At 41.0% G+C, this 22,031-nt stretch overlaps 1 protein-coding gene across 6 annotated transcripts in view; it reads left to right on the top strand.

Moving 5' to 3' along the window:
- The window catches only part of ctns (cystinosin, lysosomal cystine transporter), a 72,712-nt gene extending 51,635 nt beyond the window's left edge, over positions 1–21,077 (top strand). For all 6 annotated transcript variants that reach the window (XM_059991805.1, XM_059991809.1, XM_059991806.1 and 3 more), the window contains 5 exons: positions 2,380–2,479; positions 5,587–5,706; positions 7,851–8,021; positions 9,588–9,705; positions 12,913–21,077. In XM_059991805.1, coding sequence (XP_059847788.1) covers positions 2,380–2,479; positions 5,587–5,706; positions 7,851–8,021; positions 9,588–9,705; positions 12,913–13,058 — 655 coding nt within the window. In that variant the 3' untranslated portion in view covers positions 13,059–21,077. The remainder of the gene's footprint in view (positions 1–2,379; positions 2,480–5,586; positions 5,707–7,850; positions 8,022–9,587; positions 9,706–12,912) is intronic.
- The last annotated feature ends 954 nt before the right edge of the window (positions 21,078–22,031 follow it).

The raw sequence follows: 22,031 nt of genomic DNA, 5'->3' as shown, positions 1-22,031 counted from the left end.
GCTGTTACAAGAGACCTGTTTTCGCTAACCAAAGAGGATTTTTGCTTTTATGAAAAGAAGACGCCTGCTTTCTATGTGTGTTATCCCACGAAAGACTACCATGACCGTGAAGCCTTGTGCAGGCAGTTGTGTGCGCATGCATGTACATATATATGCGTGTGCATGCGCATGCGTGTATGTATGTATGCGTGTACATGCGCTTGTATGTATGTGCTGATTTTTTTTCTCCACATCGATTTTGGCTCACTGTCTTCCTGATTTTAATAAGTGAAACTACACCGTACATACAATATTTCTATATTATATAGGCTGTATTTTTATCACATCATTCCTGCTTTTACTATATGTTTGTGTTATTTTAGGTTTTATGTGTTATTTTGTGTGATTTGGTAGGTTATTTTTTGGGTCTGGGAACGCTCAAAAATTTTTCCCATATAAATTAATGGTAATTGCTTCTTTGCTTTACGACATTTCGGCTTACAAATAGTTTCATAGGAACGCTCTACCTTCGGATAGCGGGGGAAACCTGTACTATCTTGAGCCTAGGGGTGGTATACCTATGGCTCATAGGTTCAAAAAGTGACAAAGGTTTTGTTGACATGTGGGATGCAGTGCCATCCTTTGATTTCTTGGACCCCAACCATAACCATATAACAAGTTAAAAGCTAATTTAAAAGTTAAACTAAAAAGCTAAGCGGGAAATTGCTGAGTGAGTTGGAGACAGTTCCTTCTGTATTTTATGTGTCAGATTTATAAAGAGAGCAGATCCTGTCAGGACGTGTGCTGAGTGAGAAGTTACTTGGGTTATTAGTAACTTAGCAAGGCCCAATAAAAAGAAGTGAGGTTTAAGTGGAACAGCCATTGTGGGAGTGGGCCAGTGTTAAATGGTCATCCTTTGGTAAGGACAGGCAGAAGCTAAGGTTGCTGATTCATTTGGAATTGTTTAGTTAATTGTAGAACTTAAGCTTAAGATGTTAAAATCAAAGGGATAACAATAGTAGGTAAGATGATAGTCCAGTAGTGGAATGCTCCTCATAGGATTCCAGTGAACCTGACAGTCTCCCTGATGTCTACATCTGCAGGAAGTGCAGCCAACTTCAGCTCCTGACTGACAAGGTTAAGGAGCTAGATCAGGGCCATCAGGGAGGCTGAAAACCTCACAGATGAGACTTTACTGATTGGTCACACCCAAAGTGCAGGCTTCAGAAACATGACCACCAGGAGAAGTAAAGGGAGTAAGGAGTTAGTGCAGGGTTTCCTTGTGGTCCTTCCCCTTAAAACAAGTATACCCTTTTAAATACTGCTTGGGGTTGGAGAAGAGAAATGACCTTCAGGGCACAAAAGCAGCAGAGAGGCTGGTGAGCTAGTTTTAAGGCTCAGCAGGGAAGGGTAAATTCAGATAAAATAATAGGAATGGGAGATTCAATAGTTAATGGGACGGACAGGAGATCCTGTGGCTGCAAAAGAGATGCCAGGATGGTGTGTTGCCTCGCAGGTGAAAGGGTCAAGGATCCCTCAGAGAGGCTGCGTAAGAGGAAGAATGAGCAGCCACAAATCACAGTGCGCGTAGGCTCCAGTGATGTAGGTGGAAAGGGAGAAGTGGTCCTGTGCATTGAGTATTGGGAGTTAGTGAAGAAGCTGAACTGCAGGATCTTAAAGGTAGTCATCTCTGGATTCCTTCTAGTACTGATGAAGCTGCACTTGAAAAACTGTGTTCAGTTTTATAGGAAGGATGTTAATAAACTGCAAAGAGTGCAGAAAAGATTTACAGGGATGTCACTAGGACTGAGTTGACGGAAGATCTTGGACAGGCTAGAACTTCATTCCTTGGAGTGTTAAGATTCTGATAGGTGATCTGAGCAGTGTACATAATCTTGAGGGCCATAGACAGTGTAAAGATGCGCCACATTTTTATCAGGATTGGAGAATCAAGTACAAAAGAGCATAGGTGAGAGACAACTTTTTTTTACATAAAAGTTAGTATGAAGAGAATGAGCCACCAGAGAAAGTGGTTGAAGCTAGTACCATAACAACTTTTCAGAGAGGGTTGGACAGGTGCATGAAGAGGAAATGTTTAGAAGGTTATGGCCAAATAAGACTAGCTTGGATAGGCTTCTGGTTGGCATGGATGAGTCTGGCTGGAGGGCCTTTGTCTGTGCTGTATGATTCTTGTATACCGTGAACCAAGTATACAAGGCTACAGACTAAGTGCTGTGAAGGGACATGGAGAGCTGAAGAGCCTGTTATTGCGCTGTGCATCTCAGATTTGGAAGTGTGCCTACAAAATGAATTGTGTGGCGGATTTGCAAATTTAATGTAAGCAGATGGGTTTATAATCGTTGAGGTGCTACTGCATGATGCCTTTCTTTTCTCTTTCAGTGTGGTTGGACTGAATTTTGATTTTCTGGCACTAAATCTGACTGGTCATATTGCATATGGAATGTTTAATGTTGGTCTGTTCTGGATTCCAGATATTAAGGTAATATTCAGTTCCACATATTACTGAAACCTACATTTTCATTCTCTCCAAGTGCTAAAAACTTGTAGGTTTTTCTAATTATATCCTTTGGGAATGTATAAAGTACATGGTTACATCACGCAAAGGGCTTCATCCTAGCAAAAAATGTGTTAATACTGGTTTAAAAATATCAGTAAGCTATTCCTTGCTCATTGCATCATCAAATCATACAACTCAAAACACTCAACTTGTTCTACAAGCTCTTTAGAAGAGCTGTCCAATTAGTCCTAACACATTACTTTATCATGCGCCCTACAAATATTTAACAAATTGTAAGGTAATACTGAGTCTTGTTTCACACACAAAATCTTGGGAGGGACTCAACAAGTCAGGTGTATCTATGGAAAGGAATAATGAGTAGATGTTTCTTGCCAAGACCCTTCGTCAGGACTCTATATTCCTTTCCGTAGATGCTACCTGACCTGCTGAGTTTCTTTACTGTCTGGTGTGTGTTCTCTGGATTTCCAGCATCTGCAGGTTTTTTTTGTGATTCTGAAACATGGAGCTAAGAAATATAGAGGCCTATGGATAAGCCTAGTAATTTCTAAGGTAGGGCCATGTTCGGCACAACTTTGTGGGCCGAAGGACCTATATTGTGCTGTAGGTTTTCTATGCTTCTATGTTTTTTATGAATATTGTTCCAATGCTTTTCAAGCAATGCATTCCATAAGACGTAGGAGCAGAATTAGGCCATTCAGCCCATTAAGTCTGCTCTGTCATTCCATCATGGCTGATCCCGGATCCCACTCAACCCCATACACTTGCCTTCTCGCCATATCCTTTGATACTCTGACTGAGCAGGAAGTGATCAACTTCTGCTTTAAATATACCCACAGACTTGGCCTCCTCCACAGTCTTTGGCAGAGCATTCCACAGATTCTGGCTAAAATAATTCTTCCTTACCTCCATTCTAAAATATCGCCCCTCAGTTTTGAGGCTGTGCCCTCTTGTTCTGGATACCCTCACATCCAAATAATTAAGTATTCTTACAGAAATGTTTCTTCTCCACTCGTCATTGCTTACATCTGTGCCCTTTGATTATTTACTCTTCTCCACATCTTTCTATCCTATGGCATCCTCCTCCCAAGGATTTTATTTCATTTTTTGTCCCAAAGGAGCCATGCTGCCTACCTGCCTGTCTGCTGTTGGAAAAAGTTTCCTGCTATCTTCCTTACCTGTGCCAACCTATTCAGTCCTTCCTCAATAACTGAAACAGAGAAAACTGGTGAAGAACCTCTCTCATGCACTCACATCTTTCCTGTTGTGTATCACTAAATGTGAGCTTTGCATTGTCTCTCTGTACATATGACAATAATGTACATTATTGGTTGAGTGAGTGAGCAAGTGCATATAATGTAGGAAAATGTGAAATGGTTAACTTTGGAAGGAAAAATGATAAAACAGGCTTAAATAGGGGAAGCTGCAGCACAAGGGACTTACAAAGTGTAGACACTGAAAACCAGCTTTCAAAGAAAAGCGTGAATTTGTAGAAAATGTAGGGAAAGAACTATATGTGAGGCCACACCTTAAGAGTATTGTATATAGGTTTGGCTTCCTTATTTAAGGAAGGATGTTATTACCTCTACATGCAGTTTTTTTTATCATATGGTAAGTTGTAATCTCAAAATAAGGAGAACCCATTTCATACAGGAAACATTTAGTCTCTTGTAGGTTTCAGAGTCCTTGGAATTCTTTATGTGTTGTAGATCAGAAAGACCTAGGGATGTAAGTGGTTAGTTCCCTGAATGTGGCATCACAGGTAGAAGCGGCTGGGTACAGTTTGGTTACAGGAAGAACTAAAAAGAGATTTACAAGAATGTTGCCAGGAACTGATTCACAAGGTGAGTTTGTGCAGTCTGGGATGTTTGTCCTTGAATTGTGGAAGCTGGAGGAATAACTTTATAGATCATGAGATTATAAGATCATGAGAGGCATGGATAGAGTGAATGCACTCAGTCATTTTCCCAGGAAAGAGGGCGTAGGCTTAAGCTGACAGGGGCCAGATTTAAAATGTGGGCAACTTCATTGTTCGGAGAGTGGTGTGTATATGGAATGAGCTGTCATTGGAAGCAGATGCTATAACAATGCTCAAAGACGGATAGGAAAGATTTCGGGGTGTATGGATCAAATGTAGGTAAAGGGGTTTGCTTAATTGGGAATCTTGGTCAGGTTGGACCAATTGGGTTGAAGGGCTTGTTTCTATGCTGTATTACTCTAAGACTCTATAATAGTCCAATGTGTGTTTCTACTTTTTTAAAAATTATTCATTTATGGGAAGTGGGCATTGACAGCTAAGCCAGCATTTATTGGTCTTGAGAAGGTGATGATGAACTGCCTTCTTGAACTGCTGCAGTCCCTGAGGTGTAGGAACTATAGGGAGGGAATTCCATGATTTTAGCCCAGTGACATTGAAGGAACGGTGAAATGTTTCCAAGTCAGCATGGTGAGTTACTTGGAGGGGGATTTCCAAGTGGTGGTGTTCCCAGGTATCTGCTGTTCTCAGCATTCTAGATGGTAGTGGCCGTGGGTCTGGAAGGTGTGTTGTTGCAGTGCATCTTGTAGATACTACACGCTGCCTCAACTGTTCTTCGATGGTGGAAGGGTTGGATGCTTGTGGAAGGGGTACCAATCAAGTGGGCTGCCTTGTACTAGATGATGTAAGGCTTCTTGAGTGTTGATGGAGCTGCCCTCATCCAGGCGAGTGGGGAGTATTCCATTACACTCCTGACCTGAGCCTTGTAGATGGTGGACAGGCTTTGGGGAGTCAGGAGGTGAGGTACACGCCACAGGCTTCCTAACCTTTGTCCTGCTCTGGTGTTTATATGGCCAGACAGTTTAGTTTTCTGTCAATGGTAACCCCCAGGTTGTGAATAGTAGGGGATTCAGTGATGTTGATGCTACTCAATGTCAAGGGGCAATGGTTAGAGCCTCTCTTGTTGGAGATGGTCATTGCCTGGCACTTGTAAGATGTTTAGTTTGTTGGTCTGGTTGGGGCTTTAATTCCAAGCTTAATGTTATTAACTTAATTTTCAGAAATTGTGCATAATTATGTTTTTTTGCTGTTCCAGAATGAGTTTTTGAAGAATAATCCAGGAGGGATAAACCCAGTAGGTGCCAGTGATGTCTTCTTCAGTCTTCATGCCGTCTTGCTGACAGTACTTACAGTCTGTCAGTGCTTTCTGTATGAGGTTAGTCATCTTCTGGGAGGGTAATATATTCATGATTTTGGGATGATTTGGTATTTTCCCTACTTTTACTTGTACTTCTCCTAGTCAGGTCCTATTCCAATACTATTTTAAGCTTCTCTTAATCAGTTGCCTTTAAGGACTGTAAAAAATGTTGCTTCTAACTTCTGTTTTTGTTGAATCCTTGCTTCCCTCAATAATTTATACAATGGCCTCTGAGAATCTGTCAGAATTGTAAGACTGTAGCGGTGTGCTACACGCAGCACTAAAATTACGACACGGAGTCGGTAACTGCAGTCGAAGGAAAAAACTTTATTCGAAAACTTCAGCCTCACTTTTAAGCCTCTGTCAACTGGCCCCCCATGGCGCAGAGGCTCCAAAGCTCTGTGCTCGCAAACCCCCGTAGGCTATCTAATTGTGAGTCGGTTCGGATACGCTAGGAAATGGGTCGCCACAAGACCTTATTAAATAAGACTATAAGACATAGGAGCAGATTTAGGCCATTTGGCCTGTTAAGTCTGTTCTGACATTCAATCGTGGCTAATCCTTTATCCCTCTCCTCAGCCCCGCTCCCTACCCTTCTCTCCGTAACCTTTGATGCCATGTCCAATAAGAACCTATCAAACACTGCCTTAAACACACCCAATGACCTGACCTCCACAGCTGCCTGTGGTAATAAATCATAAATCTACCACCCTCTGGCTAAAGAAATTTCTCTGCATCTGTTTTAAATGGATGCCCCTCTATCCTGATGCTGTGCTCTCTTGTCTTAGACTCCTCACTGTCAGAAACATCCTTTCCACATCAGGTCTGTCTAGGCCTTACAACATTTGAAAGGATTCAATGAGATCCCCTGCCCTCATCCTTCTAAATTCCAGTGGATACAGGCCCGGAGATATCAAATGTTCCTCATATGATATCATTTCCATTCCCGGAATCATCCTTGTGAGCCTCCTCTGGACCCTCTCCAATGCCAGCACATCTTTTCTTAGATGAGGAGCCCAAAACTGTATACAATACTCAAGGTGAGGCCTCACCAGTGCCTTATAAAGCCTCAGCATCACATCCCTACTCTTGTATTCTAGACCTCTTGAAAATGTATGTTAACATTGCATTTGCCTTCCTCACCACCGATTCAACCTACAAGTTAACCTTTAGGGTGTTCTGCATAAGGACTCTCGAGTCCCTTTGTATCTCAGATTTTTGGATTTTACCCCCATTTAGAAAATAGTCTGCACATTTATTTCTACTACCAAAGTACAGGACCGTGCATCTTCCAGCATTGTATTTCATTTCCTCTAATCTGTCGTTCTGTAGCATACCTATTTCCTCAACACTACCTGTTCCTCCATTATGTCATGCCTTCCACCCTGAACTGGATACCATTCCAACTGTTAATCGTTCATTTCAGGTAAAATTTGAGTGAATCTGCAGTCTTCCCTTTAGAGACAAGGTTCAAATGTTTACCATATGAAATCTCTGGAACCACACAGAACAGTTTGTACTGAATCCATGTCCTGTACTCACTCAGCTTTACCTTGTTATCTGCCCTGATCTATAAGATGCTATTTCTGCATTTTTCTCCATGTAACTGGATCTCTGTTTTTCCAGTGATTACCTTTCAAGTCTTTGATTTACAGTGTCTTTCTGATGCTTCCTTTCTCTCAGCACTGAATTGTATTTTCTGTCATTCTGCTAACTGATCAGCACTCCTCTTCACTCCTGCATTTAGTATCAGAAAAAATTTTGTTCCTGCAAATAATTTACAAAAATAAAATGTTGTCATTATCTTTTTTCCACCAGTCTTGAAACTATTCATTTGCCCTAACTTTGTGCTGTTGTAACTGTTCTATCTAACTATGCCATTTTAATCTATCACTGCCTTATGTCTTATGTTTGCAAATTTACATGGCATTTAAAATTCCTTTTTAACTTCCCATTGCATGCCTTCCATTGATGAAAGGATTACTTAATATTGTCACCTTATGATCTGCAGAGTTCTGTCTTATCCACCCCAGAGGCTCCTATAGACTGAGCCTGGCTTCATTCAAATACATCTCTGTGCTTTTGCCATTTGAGAATTTTTGTTCAACATCTTTGAAGTAACGCTGTGTTTTGACATTTTGTCTTGCATTCATATGCCACAGAGAGGGGAGCAGAAAGTATCAAAGTTTGCCACTTTACTTCTAGCAGCTATCTGGCTATTTGGTCTTATCACCCTGTTTATAGCCATCGCCGGCAAAATCACATGGCTACAATATCTCTACGATTTCTCTTACATCAAACTTGCGATCACACTGATCAAATACATCCCTCAGGTAAGTAGTGATTGCTATGCGTTTAATATTTCAGTAATATTTGGGTTATATTGTAACTATTTCATCCTTTGTTATTTACATAATTCATTGTAAAACTACGTGAATGGCATATATCATTATACCACCATGTCTAAGAGTAGACACGTTATTCCTGGCTCCGTGTTTTTCTTTCAATTTGTTTTATGTTTTGTAATCACAAAAAGTAACAGTGATGATCATGCATGTCACAGGATACAGTGTGAGTATGTTGCTGGTTTTTATTTGTGCAACATATGAGCAGGGAAATCTAATGCTCCTCAAATGTGAGTGATTCATTTAATCACCAGCTATGCTAAGGACTGCAACTTCTGGGAGGTAGCAGTTGTCGAAAAACAACAAAGAAGAAAGCATAGCATCCCCTCTACTTCCGTAGTCTTCAGAGATTTGGTAGGTCACCAAAGCTCTGATAAACTTCTATAGGTGTGTAGTGGAGAGTGAATCTACTGGCTGCATCACAGCCTGATATGGAAATTCCAATGTGGAAAATCCTACAGAAGGTAGTGGATTTGGGCCAGTACATCACAGGGAAAGGCCTCCCAACCACTGACCACATCTACATGAAACACTGTTGTAGGAAAGCAGCATCCATCATCAGAGATCCCCACCCCCAAGCCATGCTCTTTTCTTGCTGCCGCCACCAGGTAAAAAGTACAGGAGCCTCAGGACTTGCACCACCAGATCAAGAACAGTTGCTACCCCTCAACCATCAGGCTTTTAAACAACAGGGGATAATTACACTCACCTGCCCATCCATTGAGATATTCCCACAATGAATAATCTCACTTTAAGGACTCTTAATCTTGTTATTTCACGTTCTCATTATTTTTGATATTTATTCACATTTGCATTTGCACAGTTTGTTGACTTCTGCACTCTGTTATGGTTACTATTCTATGCCTGCAGAAAAAATAATCTCGGGGTTATGTGTGGTGACGCGTGTACTTTGATAATAAAATTTACTTTGTATTTTGAAATTGAAAGGAAGGATTGCTGCTCAGCATTTGATATTCCCCGTTCCATATTAATGACCAGAATGCCAACACCTGGTGATGTCAATATTAACCTCTAGTTAAGTTGCTGCCTTTGAAACTTCGATTGAGGGACAAAATTAAGATGTGTTAGGGGGAGAGAAGACTTAATACAAATATATAGAACTGGGAGATGAGAAATAACTAACTCACTGCATGTAAGGCAGCGATAGTGTTAGGTCTAGACATTCCCCTCTTCCTACTGCTGCACCCTCATTCCACATTTGCATTCTATGTAATCCCTCAGCAGAGATATAGCAAGAGAGAATAGCTTCTCCTCCCCGTATCCTCACTGGTTGACACAAGAGTGCATGTTATCTATAAAATCACTTGGTCTCTTTACAATAGTGTTTCTGCTGAATTCCCTTAAGGGAAACAAAGTGTTGACATCCCTGGCACCAAGCAGTAATGCAAATTAGAAGCTCACTATCAGGTGCTGGCAGTGCTTCTTGTTTAGTCTGTGTTTATTGTGTCCTTTGTGTTTCACTGTCTACCGTAGGCCCTAATGAATTATCGAAGGAAGAGTACAGATGGTTGGTCCATTGGGAACGTGCTGTTAGATCTTACTGGAGGCAGCTTCAGCATTGTACAGATGTTCCTGCAGTCCTACAATAACGGTAATGGCACCCTGCCTTGGGAAATGATATATTTACTTGGGGAAGGTTAAATTTCAGTGTGTGGTAGGATCAAAGGCCCTGAAATTCCAAAGGTTCTATGCTTTGCTAGCATCTGTGTCCTCTGTGCTCCCAGCCACAGAGGAAAGCTATCCTGCAGTTATTTCTGTATGGTGCTGCTGTTCAGTCCCTGCATATGTGGATAGCTCACATTCAAATCCTGGTCTTTTCATTCAGGCAGCCTATTAGACTTTATGTTGTTTCTATATATACTGTATTGTGTACTGCAATTTAATGTTGCATTGGGTGCCTTCACACCCACAACAACTCATAATATTTAAAGAAAAACACATTGATCTTTTTCTGCGAGGCATGTTAGTCAGTGCCCTTTGGTTATCAACCCTCCTCTCAACGGAACACTGCTTACTTGCCTATCCATGAGATATTCTCTTAGACATTTTTGCTTTAAGGGGAGTAATCTTAGCATTGCCATTCTTTTCACATGTCCCCACAGCCTCTGCTACAAGGGAATCAGGTGCTTAGAAGCATCACCACCCTGCAGGTTCCTTTCCGGGTTGTGCTCCATCCTGACTGATCCTTTATTGTCACTGGATTTAATTCCTAGAGTTCCATGTGGAGCACCTTCATCTGAAGGACTGCAGACGTGCAAGAGGCTTGTCACTTTCTGAGGGGCCATGAAAGATGGTCAACAAAGCCTGGCCTTAGCAGCATTGCCCAGATCCCATAAATGAGTAATGAACATGGAAATCCTGTGTCCAAATTAATGTATATAATAAAGTAACATAAATTTACTTTTAAATTCAAGGAAGCTTGTATACCAAAAGGTTCCAAGTTGCATTACAACTAATACAAAGCTCAGGCTGGGCTCATTTGCATTGCCACCTAAACATTGCGTCCCCAGCAGTGGAAGGTGGTAGCTGATCACCATGTCCTTGGCAAATTCTAGGAGATCTAGAAGTGCTGGCCTTGCCATGAATATCCAAGTTCCATACCAAATATAGAACAGTACAACACAGGAAGAGGTCCTTTGGCCCACTATGTTGTGTCGAACTAATCAAACTAGTAATTAAATGCCTAATTAAACTAGTCCTTTCTGCCCTAATTAAGCAGTATCTCTCCATTGTCTGCACTTTCACATGTCTATCCAAAAGCATTTTAAATGTCTATCATATTTGCCCCATTACCTGCACCCTTGGCAGTACATTCCATACTCTGTGTAAAAAAAAAACACTTGGTCTGCACAACTCCTTTGAGCTTATGCCTCTCACCTTAAATACATGCTCTGTGGTATTATCATAAACAGGAGATTCTACAGATGCTGGAAATCTTGTGAAACACACAAAAAATGCACATCAAGCAGCATTTGTTAAGTTTATTAACAGATGACATTTCAGACCAAAACCCTGTTAACATTAGACATTTCGACCCTGAGTAAAGAAATACTGGCTCCCTACTCTATCTGCACTTCTCGTAATCTTACAACTTATATGAGGTCTCACCTTGCCTCCACCAATCCAGTGAAATGGCCAAAGTTTGTCCAACTTCTCCTAATACCACATGATCTCTAAATCTAGGCAGCATCCTGGTAACATTCTTCTGCATTTTCTCCAAAGCCTCCACATTAGACCATTGAGTCTTACAGCACAAAAATAAGTCCTTTTGCCTAATTTATCCATACTAATTCTGTTGCACAATGAGCTAGTACCATCTGCCTTCATTTGGCCCATGGCCCTCTACATCTCTGTTATCCTATCTAAGTGGATTTTAAATGTTGCTAATGTGCCTGCCTCAACTACTATTTCTACGGTTCATTCCAAATACAGGCCATCCTTTCTATGAAGAAGCTGCTCCTGATGTCCCTTTTAAATTTCCTGCGTCTGATCTTAAACCTGAGCTGTCTCATTTTCGGGACCCTCTTCTTGGGAAAAACGTCATGTGCCTTCATCCTGTCTATGCCCCTTATGATCTGAAATACCTCAATCTCTTATGTTTCAAGAATGTTCCCAGACTACAGAAGTTCTTGTAACCGCCCCCATCCCAAGTCCATACAACATCCTGGTAAATCTTTTGTGAAGTTAAATATGTACACTTAGAACCATAGAACGTTACAGCACAGAAACAGGCCTTTTGGTCCTTCTTGGCTGTACCGAACCATTTTTCTGCCTAGTCCCACTGATCTGCACCTGGACCATATCCCTCCATACACCTCTCATCCATGTACTTAAAGTTTTTCAAGTTTTCAAGTTTTTCCAAGTTTTTCTTAAATGTTAAAAGTGAGCCTGCATTTACCTCTTCATCTGGCAGATCATTCCACACTCCCACCACTTGGCCATCAAAGGCCTGGATGGGCATAGTCTATCTCAGTGCAGGCCAGCTTTTCTCACATTTCAAACACCCTTCACCAGGTATTGCTCTGGACCTCAGTGCCCAAGCCTTTGTCTCTGCAGGGCCATTTTCAGCTTAAACCAGATGGCTGCAGACCTTGCTCTGTAAATAGTACAAGAGCACACAGACGCTTCTGGACATTACTCACACATATTCCCACCATGCATACATCATCTTTTCATAAAAGCCTATGGTGGAAGTTAAAGAGCTCTCTATAGAACACCATGGATCTTGTGCAGGGTACAATATCAAAACCTACCCTTCAACAGTTAAATCCTGAGTGGATTTAACCTGTGGGTTTTAGTTTTTATGCAAATACTATCAACAAATCCTCACTATGGAAGTTGTAAATAAAACATTATTCCTCCACCTTCTCATGCAAAAAATGGAACATTAGCTCAGATTTTTCTTGGCACTTTCAGTACTGTACTCTGGATGCCTTCAGTAACACTGTATATTGCGAGCTAATTATACAGAAAGTCCGGATTCAAGTCCCATCAATTGAATCTGAGCATTAACACAGAATGAAGAGATTGGTGTTAATTTGCTTAGAAATTTGTTAAGATAAAGCTTTGTTTTAAATAAAGTGCACAATATGTGGTGAAATCTGTTGTGGGTAAATTTGCTGATGAACTTCTGCTTTCTTGTAGTTCAAAGGTGGTGTGGCGGCACAAAGTTTGTGCCAGTAGAGGTTTAGTTAGGGTGAAATGTGGATTGTTTGAAATACTGATTGATTCAAATTGAACTTGTTTGGATTGTAGTGTAAGTGCTGTTCACTGAGCAAATGTTTTATTTTTATTACAGATGAATGGTTGCTGATTTTTGGAGATCCAACCAAGTTTGGCCTTGGAGTATTCTCCGTTTTGTTTGATATTCTCTTCATTGTACAGCATTACTGTTTGTACAGAGTTAAAGGTCATCACTACAGTCCAATGAATGGGGATGACTGAGGCTGTTCCTGCTACGCACATAAAAAACAAAAAAAACATTCAGGTCAAATTTAGATTTATTTATCACATGTACATTAAAACCCGTCACAACCAACACAATTTAAGGATGGGCTGGGGGCAGCCTGCAAGTGTGTTACCACACATTCCAGCACCAACATAACATGGCCACACTCAGCAGGTTAGGCAGCATCTGTCGAGGGAAATCTGGAGATAAAAATTTCATATCAATGACTTTTCATCAGGAAACATTAGATCTAAACAGAATTGAAATGAACAAAAAGGGTCAGAGCAAACAGTAAGGTATAAGGCAGTGGAAGACTGTAGGCGTTAAAATAAATGGGGGAAAGTTGATATTATTGGAAATTACCTGTGGAAAATCTTAAATAGAAGTGGCAGACATAAACTTTACTGTAAAGGTTTCCCAGGCATAAGGTGTATTACAGAAGATGAATTATTACTTTATACTTTATTACTTTACTGTCGCCAAACAATTGATACTAGAGCATACAATCATCACAGTGATATTTGATTCTGCGCTTCACGCTCCCTGGAGTACGAATCAATAGTAAATATAATTTAAAAATTAAATTATAAATCATTAATAGAAAAGAGAAAGTAAGGTAGTGCAAAAAAAATGAGAGACAGGTCCGGATATTTGGAAGGTACAACCCAGATCCGGGTCAGGATCTGTTCAGCAGTCTTATCACAGTTGGAAAGAAGCTGTTCCCAAATCTGGCCGTACAAGTCTTCAAGCTCCTGAACTTTCTCCTGGAGGGAAGTGGGACAAAAAGTATGTTGGCTGGGTGGGTTGTGTTCTTGATTATCCTGGCAGCACTGCTCCGACTGTGGTGTAAAGTGAGTCCAAGGATGGAAGATTAGTTTGTGTGATGTGTTGGGCTGTGTTGGATCTTCTGCAGTTTCTTCCAGTCTTGGACAGGATAAATTCCATACCAGGTTGTGATGCACCCTAGAAGAATGCTTTCTACGGTGCACCTATAAAAATTAGTGAGGGTTTTAGGGGACAGGCCAAATTTCTTCAGCTTTCTCAGGAAGTAAAGGTGCTGGTGGGCCTTCTTGGCAGTGGACTCTGCTTGGTTAGACCAAGTCAGGTCATTTGTGATATTGACCCCAAGGAACTTAAAGCTTTTGACTTGTTCCACCTGCGCACCACCGATGTAGATGGGGTTGTGCGGTCTGCTATTCCTTCTGAAGTCAACAACCAATTCCTTCGTCTTGTTGGCATTGAGGGATAGGTTATTGTCTTCACACCATGACACCAGGTTCTTAATTTCCTCTCTGTACTCAAACTCATCATTACCCAAGATACGGTCGACAATTGTGGTTTCATCAGCAAACTTAATATATTGAGTTCGATGCAAACTTGGTGACACAATCATGGGTGCACAGTGAGCACAGCAGGGGGCTGAGTACATAGCCTCGTGGGTCACCAGTGCTCAGAGTGATTGTAGAGGAGAGCTTGTCCCCTATTTTTACAGCCTGGGTCCTGTCTGTGAGGAAGTTGAAGATCCAGCTGCAGATCTGAGTGCTAAGACCCAGGTTCTGGAGCTTAGGAATCAGTTTATATCTCACTAGCTGTGGGTTCACTCCTACTAGCATTCATTGGGCAGTCTTCAACTTCAAGACCTTGCTACAGAACTGCTCTTAAATGGTTGCAGTTGCACCCATTGTGCTGTAAAATTAAGGAACATGGTTATTTTTAAACTAAATCATCAATCATTAATGTAACTAGAGTTGTGTTTTAGAAGCAGTGTGTGTGTGTTTTGTGTGTGTGTGTGTGTGTGTATATACACACACACACACACACACACACTTATTTCTATTGACATCAGCCAACAAGGGTTTTCCCCTGGGAGCAGTGTGATGTAGCAGCAGGCATTCTGTAAAACTTGGGTGTTAAAATGGAAGATTTACTTACTAAAACTCACTCTGGACTTTGGTGCCAAATTGGGAGAACCTTTAATTAAAATAGGTTAGTATCTCATTGATATTACTTCAGTTTTATATACATTAATTTTGTTTAAAAACATTAGTGTTTGCGCTGACCACTGACCATTGGATTTCATGGTGCTTGGGCAAGCATAGAACAGAGGTTTCTACCAGATGAATGGTTTCTAACCTTGGCATAACCTGACTTCATTTAAGGTGCCAAAGTGCCTGTGAGACTTTCATAATGTTGGGTTAATGCAGTTAAGAACATCTCTCAATATTGTGGATCATCTTGGACATGTGAATGCTGTTATAAATGTTTCATATAATGGGAGAACCCAGAACTGAGCTCACTGCCTTTTTTATTTTTTGACAGGTGAGACAAAATGTTTCTCTGAGTGTTATTTCCTCTGAGTCAGTAAAAGCAGAGTATTTGAATACTTTGAAGGTGTAGTTTGACAGATTCTTGAGCCAGAAATGCGAGAGTTATTGGATGTTGACAGGTACTCTAGTGAGATTACACTCCTCCTGAGTGTTAAAATAGACTCCTGATTTTGATTTGTATGTAAAGTTCACAAAAGAGTAAATAAAAGTACCTTAACCAGTTTGTCTTTAGGGCTTCTAAGGCAACCCAAAGTCCTGGATGAGTGTCCCTGATGTCATTGTGTGTGTGTTGGGTGGGGGGGGGGAAAGATTATTTCACTGAGCTACACCATTGCATATGATTGTTCTCAATGATAGTGTTGTCCATAGTAACTCAGCTTGTTTTCAGACTGATTTAACAAATGGACTTGAATTCAATGTGACATATACTGCTAAAGTCCAGTCCAAAAACTGTTGTCAAATGTGACATCATTGATAGCAGTACCTAGTTGAAACCTTACAAATTTCTGATACCTTTTCATACCCAAGGCATGACCTTACCAGTAAATGCATTGTTTCTCAGTATGTCACTGATCACATCTTCAACATTAAATACCCGGAAAATCTGTTTTCACCTTTCTCCTCTATGTGGGTGGCCTTATGGGAGCCATTGTTCTAACCTATTCAGATCTCTCTTGACTTTTACCCCTCTTTATTTTCACCCCATTCACACTGGCCACACCCCCATCCCCCAACTTTCCAGTAACGTCCAGTTTCCAGGTCCTACTGTTTTAGTGTTTTGCACACCCACCAGCATTCACAGGGACTCAACAGAGAACATTAAACCACAATCCGGGCTCTTCAGCCCATGATGTATTGACCTTTCTACCTACTCTAAGATCAATCTAACCTTTCCCTCCTCCATAAAACTCCCATTTTTTTTTCAATCATTTATGTGACTATCTAAGAGTTTCTTAATGTAAGTTTCTCTACCATCACTACTGGCAGGGCGTTCCACACACCCATCACTCTCTGTGTAGCCAACTTATCTCTAGCATCATAGAGTCATGGAAGACTATAGCACAGAAACAGGCCCATTGGCCTAACTAGTCTGTGCCGAACCATTATTCTGCCTGGTCCCATTGACCTGCCCTTCTCATCCTTGTACCTATCCAAATTTCTCTTAAATATTGAAATTAATGCTGCATCCACCACTTGCTCTGGAGTTTCATTCCACACTCTCACAACTCTAAGTGAAAAAGTTCTACCTCATGTTCCCCTTAAACATTTCACCTTTCATCCTTAACCCATGACCTCCAGTTATAATATCACCTAACCTCCATGGAAGAACCCTACTTGCATCTATACTCCTCATACTTTTGTATACTTCTATCAAATCTCCCCACAGTATGCTGTATTCTAGGGAATAAAGTCCTAACCTATTCAACCTTTCTATTATAACTCAGGTCTTCAAGTCCCAGCAAGATCCTTGTAAATTTTCTCTGCACTCTTTTGATCTTACTTACATCTTTCCTATTGGTAGGGGAACAGAACTGCATGCAATATTCCAAATATACAATTTCAACATTCCAATGCAACTCCTGTATTCAGTACTTTGATTTATAAAGGCCAATGTGCCAGAAACTTTCTTTACAACCTTAGCTACCTGTAACGCCACTTCCATCAAATTCTGAAAATATATTCCCAGATCCCTAAATTCTCATACTTCTCTGTGCCCTACTTCTCACTGTGTAAGACCTACACCACTTCACACTTGTCTGTAGTAAATTCCATCAGCCATTTTTCCAGCTGGTCCAGATCGCATTGCAAGCTTTGATGCTCTTCCTCACTGTCTACTACACCCCCAATCTTGATGTCATCCACAAATTTGCTGATCTATTTTTCCGCATTATCATTAGATCATCGATATAGATGACAAACAACAATGGACCCAGTAACAATCCCTGCAGCACTCCACAAGTCACAGGCCTCCAGTCAGAGAGGCAACCAATCAGTACAATTCTCTGGCTTCTTTTGTGAAGCCAATTATCTTGTCCAATTTATTATCTCATCTTGAATGCCAAGCAACTGAACCTTCTTGACCAACTTCTCATGAAGGACCTTGTCAGAGGTCTTGCTGGAGACCATGTAGACAACATCCACTGCCTTGCCTTTAGTAACTTCATTGAAAAACTATAAGATTGGTTAGACATGACCTACCACACATGAAGTCATATTGACTATCCCTAATCAGTCCCTGTCTGTTCAAGTACTTATATATCTGGTCTTTTAGAATACCTTCCAGTAACTTTCCCACTGCTGATGTCAGGCTCTTTGGCTTATAATTTCCAGGCTTAACCAATGAAATAACATTAGCTACCTTTCAATCCTCCAGCACTCATGCCTAAGGATATTTTAATTATCTCTGCTAGGGCCCTTGAAATTTCTGCTCTAGCTTCCCACAGGGTTTGAGGGAATGCCTTACAGGCCTTGGGGATTTATCCACCCTACTTTGCTTCTAGACAGCAAACTCCTTTGTAATCTGTATAGGAACCATGTCTTTGTTGCTGCATTTCCTCACATCCAAATACTGTGTCCATCTCCCGAGTAAATACAGATGCAAAAAATTAATTTAAAATCTCCCTCATGTCTTTCAGCTCCATGAATAGATTACCACTCTGATCTTCCAGAAGGCCAATTTTGTCCTTGCTATCTTTTTGTTCTTAATGTATCTGTAGAAGCCCTTAGAATTTGCCTTCGCCGTGTCTGCTAAAGCAATCTCATGTCTTCTTTTAGCCCTCCTGATTTCTTCGTGTTTCCTTGCATTTATTTACTCAAGTACTTCATTTGTTCCTGCCTGCACCATGTTCTTTTTTCTTTTTCAATATCTCTCAAAAACCAAGATTCCCTAAACCTGTTATCCTGGCCTTTTATTCTGATAGGAATATACTAACTCCCTACTCTCAAAATTTCACTTTTGAAGGCCTCTAATTTACTAAGTACATCTTTGCCAGTGACATCAGCACCGGACTCCGGAGCGAAGGTTCCCGAGTTTGAATCCAGTCGGGCCGCTCCTGGACACGCTTTCCATCCGTGCCGGGTTGAGTGTCAAGTTTGCAACTCAGCCTCATAAAAAAAACACTGTGCTGTGAGAAGGATGTGGGGAACCACTCACAGAATCTTTCCTCCAAGACAACCACTTTGAAAAATGTGCTCGCTGAGGCTCTGACACACACAAAAAGTCTTTGCCAGAAAACAGACTCTCCCAATCTACACTTGCCAAATCCTTTCTGATACAATCAAAATTGACATTTCTCCAATTTAGAATCTCAACCATATATATAACCATATAACAATTACAGCATGGGAACAGGCCATCTCGGCTTTTCTAGTCCATGCCGAACTCACCTAGTCCCACTGATCCACACTTAGCCCATAACCCTCCATTCCTTTCTTGCCCATATACCTATCCCATTTTTCTTTAAATTACAATACTGAAACTGCCTCTACCACTTCTACTGGAAGGTCATTCCACACAGCTACCACTCTCTTGAGTAAAGAAATTCCCCCTCATGTTACCCTTAAACTTTTGCCCCCTAAGTCTCAACTCATGTCCTCTTGTTTGAATCTCCCCTACTCTCAATGGAAAAAGCCTATCCATGTCAACTCAATCTATCCCCCTCATAATTTTAAATACCTCTATCAAGCCCCCCCCCACCCCAACCTTCTACGCTCCAAAGAATAAAGACCTAACTTGTTCAATCTTTCCCTGTAACTTAGGTGCTGAAACCCAGGTAACATTCTAGTAAATCTCTGTAATCTCTCTATTTTGTTGACATCTTTCCTATAATTCAATGACAAGAACTGTACACAATACTCCAAATTCAGCCTTACCAATGCCTTGTACAATTTTAACATTACATCCCAACTCCTATACTCAATGCTGTGATTTACAAAGGCCAACATACCAAAAGCTTTCTTCACCCTATCCACATGAGATTCCACCTTCAGGGAACTATGCACCATTATTCCTCGATCACTCTGTTCAACCTGATGACCTTTTCCATAATTACCTTGAAACTAATGATATTATGACCAGTGGGTGCAAAGTGTTCCCCTACACAAACTTCTGTCTTATTCCTTAATAGGAGATCTAGTATTACACTCTCTGTAGTTGGGATTTCTATGTACTGATTGAAGAAACTTACCTGAACACATTTGACAAACTTTTTCCCATCCAGCCTTTGTACAGTATGGGAGTCCCAGTCAATATGTGGAAAGTTAAATTCATCTACTATCACAACTTTGTTGCAACAGTCTGTGGTTTCTCTACAAATTTGCTGCTCTAAATCCTGCAGACTATTGGGTGGTTTATAATGTAATCCCACTAACATGCTCATACCTTTTTTTTTATTCCTCAGTTCTGCCATACCATAAAGCCTCATCACCCTCCCTGATACTCTCCTCTACTCACCTTAAAATTATGACTCTTCAATTAGCCATTTCTGCCCTGGGAAAAAACCTCTGCCTACTCACTCTATCAATGCCTCGTATCATTTTATGCACCTCTATCAAGTCACCTCTCATCCTCCTTCATTCAAAAGAGAAAACCTCTAACTCATTCAACTATCTTCATAATTTGATCATGTCTGATTCATTCTCAACCCTCCCATGGTTCCTCACCACCAGCCTCGATGTTAACAAAATCATCCCCTGCTATTTCCAACATTCAGAATACTTACTTCATCCAGCACAGTATCCCACTCACTCCTCGCTTGCTACCAACATCCCACTCCTGTGCCCCTTCCAACACCAATCTTCAATTGGGCCAATCACTTTCCAGATGCATCACTATCCTAGGTGTATCAGGAGCAACCAAACCCAGACTGGGTGACCATCTTATGGATCATATTGTGATTCTGAACATCTATTGATCACACCTCCAGTCCTACCCAACCTTAAGAGTCTGATGAAATTCAAGCTGAGCTCCAAGAACAATACCTCATCATTCAAAAAGGCACATTAGTCTTACAGACTTGTTACAAGTTCAGCAATTCTGTTACTGCTGGCTATAACTCACTCAGATATATCTTTGGCTTATTTACACCCATTAACAATTATGTCCAGTCTTCCTCATTCGCCGCCTTTCTATGTTTGCTGTCCTATGTTCTCACCTCTCCATGGTCTGCTGTTTAATTTAGAACTTTTTTGCACATCTGCAAAATGATCATTAACCCTGTTCCTCTTTCTAATTTAGTTGTGTTTGTATTAACGATTTACAAATATGGGTCTAATTTGTTTTGCCAGTTTGGGAGATGGGTCAAATAACAGGCCTCACAATTTACTTTGTAATCATCAGTATGTACCTCTAATTATCTTTTGGAAAAGGGGGGGATTTATTGTTCACATAATTCCATTTGTATGTGGATAATTTTTTTGCTTTAAGGTGTGATACTAGAAAATTATTGTGAAACTCCCTCTGTCTTGGAAGGCTGCCTTATTTCTGAGCTGAATTTAGTGTTACATGTGTTGTCTGTACATCTTCAGGTTCTTCGACCTTCCTGAATTGGGTTTACATTTTGAATATGTCTTTGGCTCACTGAAATCACTTGCTGACTTAAAATATTAACATTCATGAACTTTTTGTAAATTTTAGCAATGTTCACAATTTATCAAATTAAATTTATTAAATTTTTTCCAAAAAGGAAACTTGCCTTCATTTTGTGTTCCAGTTCTTTGCCACACCCGTTTTATCACTGTACTGACGCAATTCCCATCTATCTTTCCAGTCATTTTATTAGTCATTTGACAGCCAAGCAATTTGCTGGTAAATCTGAAATTCCTGAATAATGTCTATATTTTCTTCTCTGTCACTTTGTAACTCAAATGTCCAAATGATGCTAATGGTGGAATGTGGAATAAACCAGGTGCTGAGAGTTCAAAGGATGGCTGACCACCATCATTACTACAGTCCAGAGGGACATACGGCTCAATTAACCACATCAGTACTACGTACCCTCGGGGTCCTCTGAGAGGGAGGGAGAATGATGGACCCAACTGGACGGATACAGTTAATTACAGGGAACGACTGCGACCAAGAGCTAGGATAAGAGGAAATCTGCAGATGCTGGAAATTCAAACAACACACACAAAATGCTGGTGGAACACAGCAGGCCAAGCAGCATCTACAAGGAGAAGCACTGTCAACGTTTCGGGCCGAGACCCTTTGTCAGAACTAACTGAAAGGAGAGATACTAAGAGATTTGAAAGTAGTGGGGGGGAGGGGGAAATGCAAAATGATAGGAGAAGACTGGAAGGGGTGCAATGAAGCTAAGGGCTGGAAAGGTGATTGGCAAAAGTGATACAGAGCTGGAGAAGGGAAAGGATCATGGGACAGCAGGCCTTGGGAGAAAGAAAGGTGGTGGGGGGGGGGGAGAGAAGCACCAGAGGGAGATGGAGAACAGGCAGAGTGATGGACAGAGAGAGAAAAGAAGGGGAGGAGAGGCATTAACGGAAATTAGAGAAGTCAATTTTTATGCCATCAGGTTGGAGGCTACCCAGCCTGTCTTCCTTTTTTAAACAAAGGGGCTTCCCTTCTTCCACCATCAACTCTGCTCTCAAATGCATCTCTCCCATTTCCCGCACATCTGCCCCCACCCCATC

This window comes from Hypanus sabinus, chromosome 16, assembly GCF_030144855.1.
Source record: "Hypanus sabinus isolate sHypSab1 chromosome 16, sHypSab1.hap1, whole genome shotgun sequence".
Taxonomy (NCBI): Eukaryota; Metazoa; Chordata; class Chondrichthyes; order Myliobatiformes; family Dasyatidae; genus Hypanus; species Hypanus sabinus.
The sequence above is the reverse complement of the archived record's forward strand: the minus strand, read 5'-3'. Positions and strand labels throughout refer to the sequence as shown.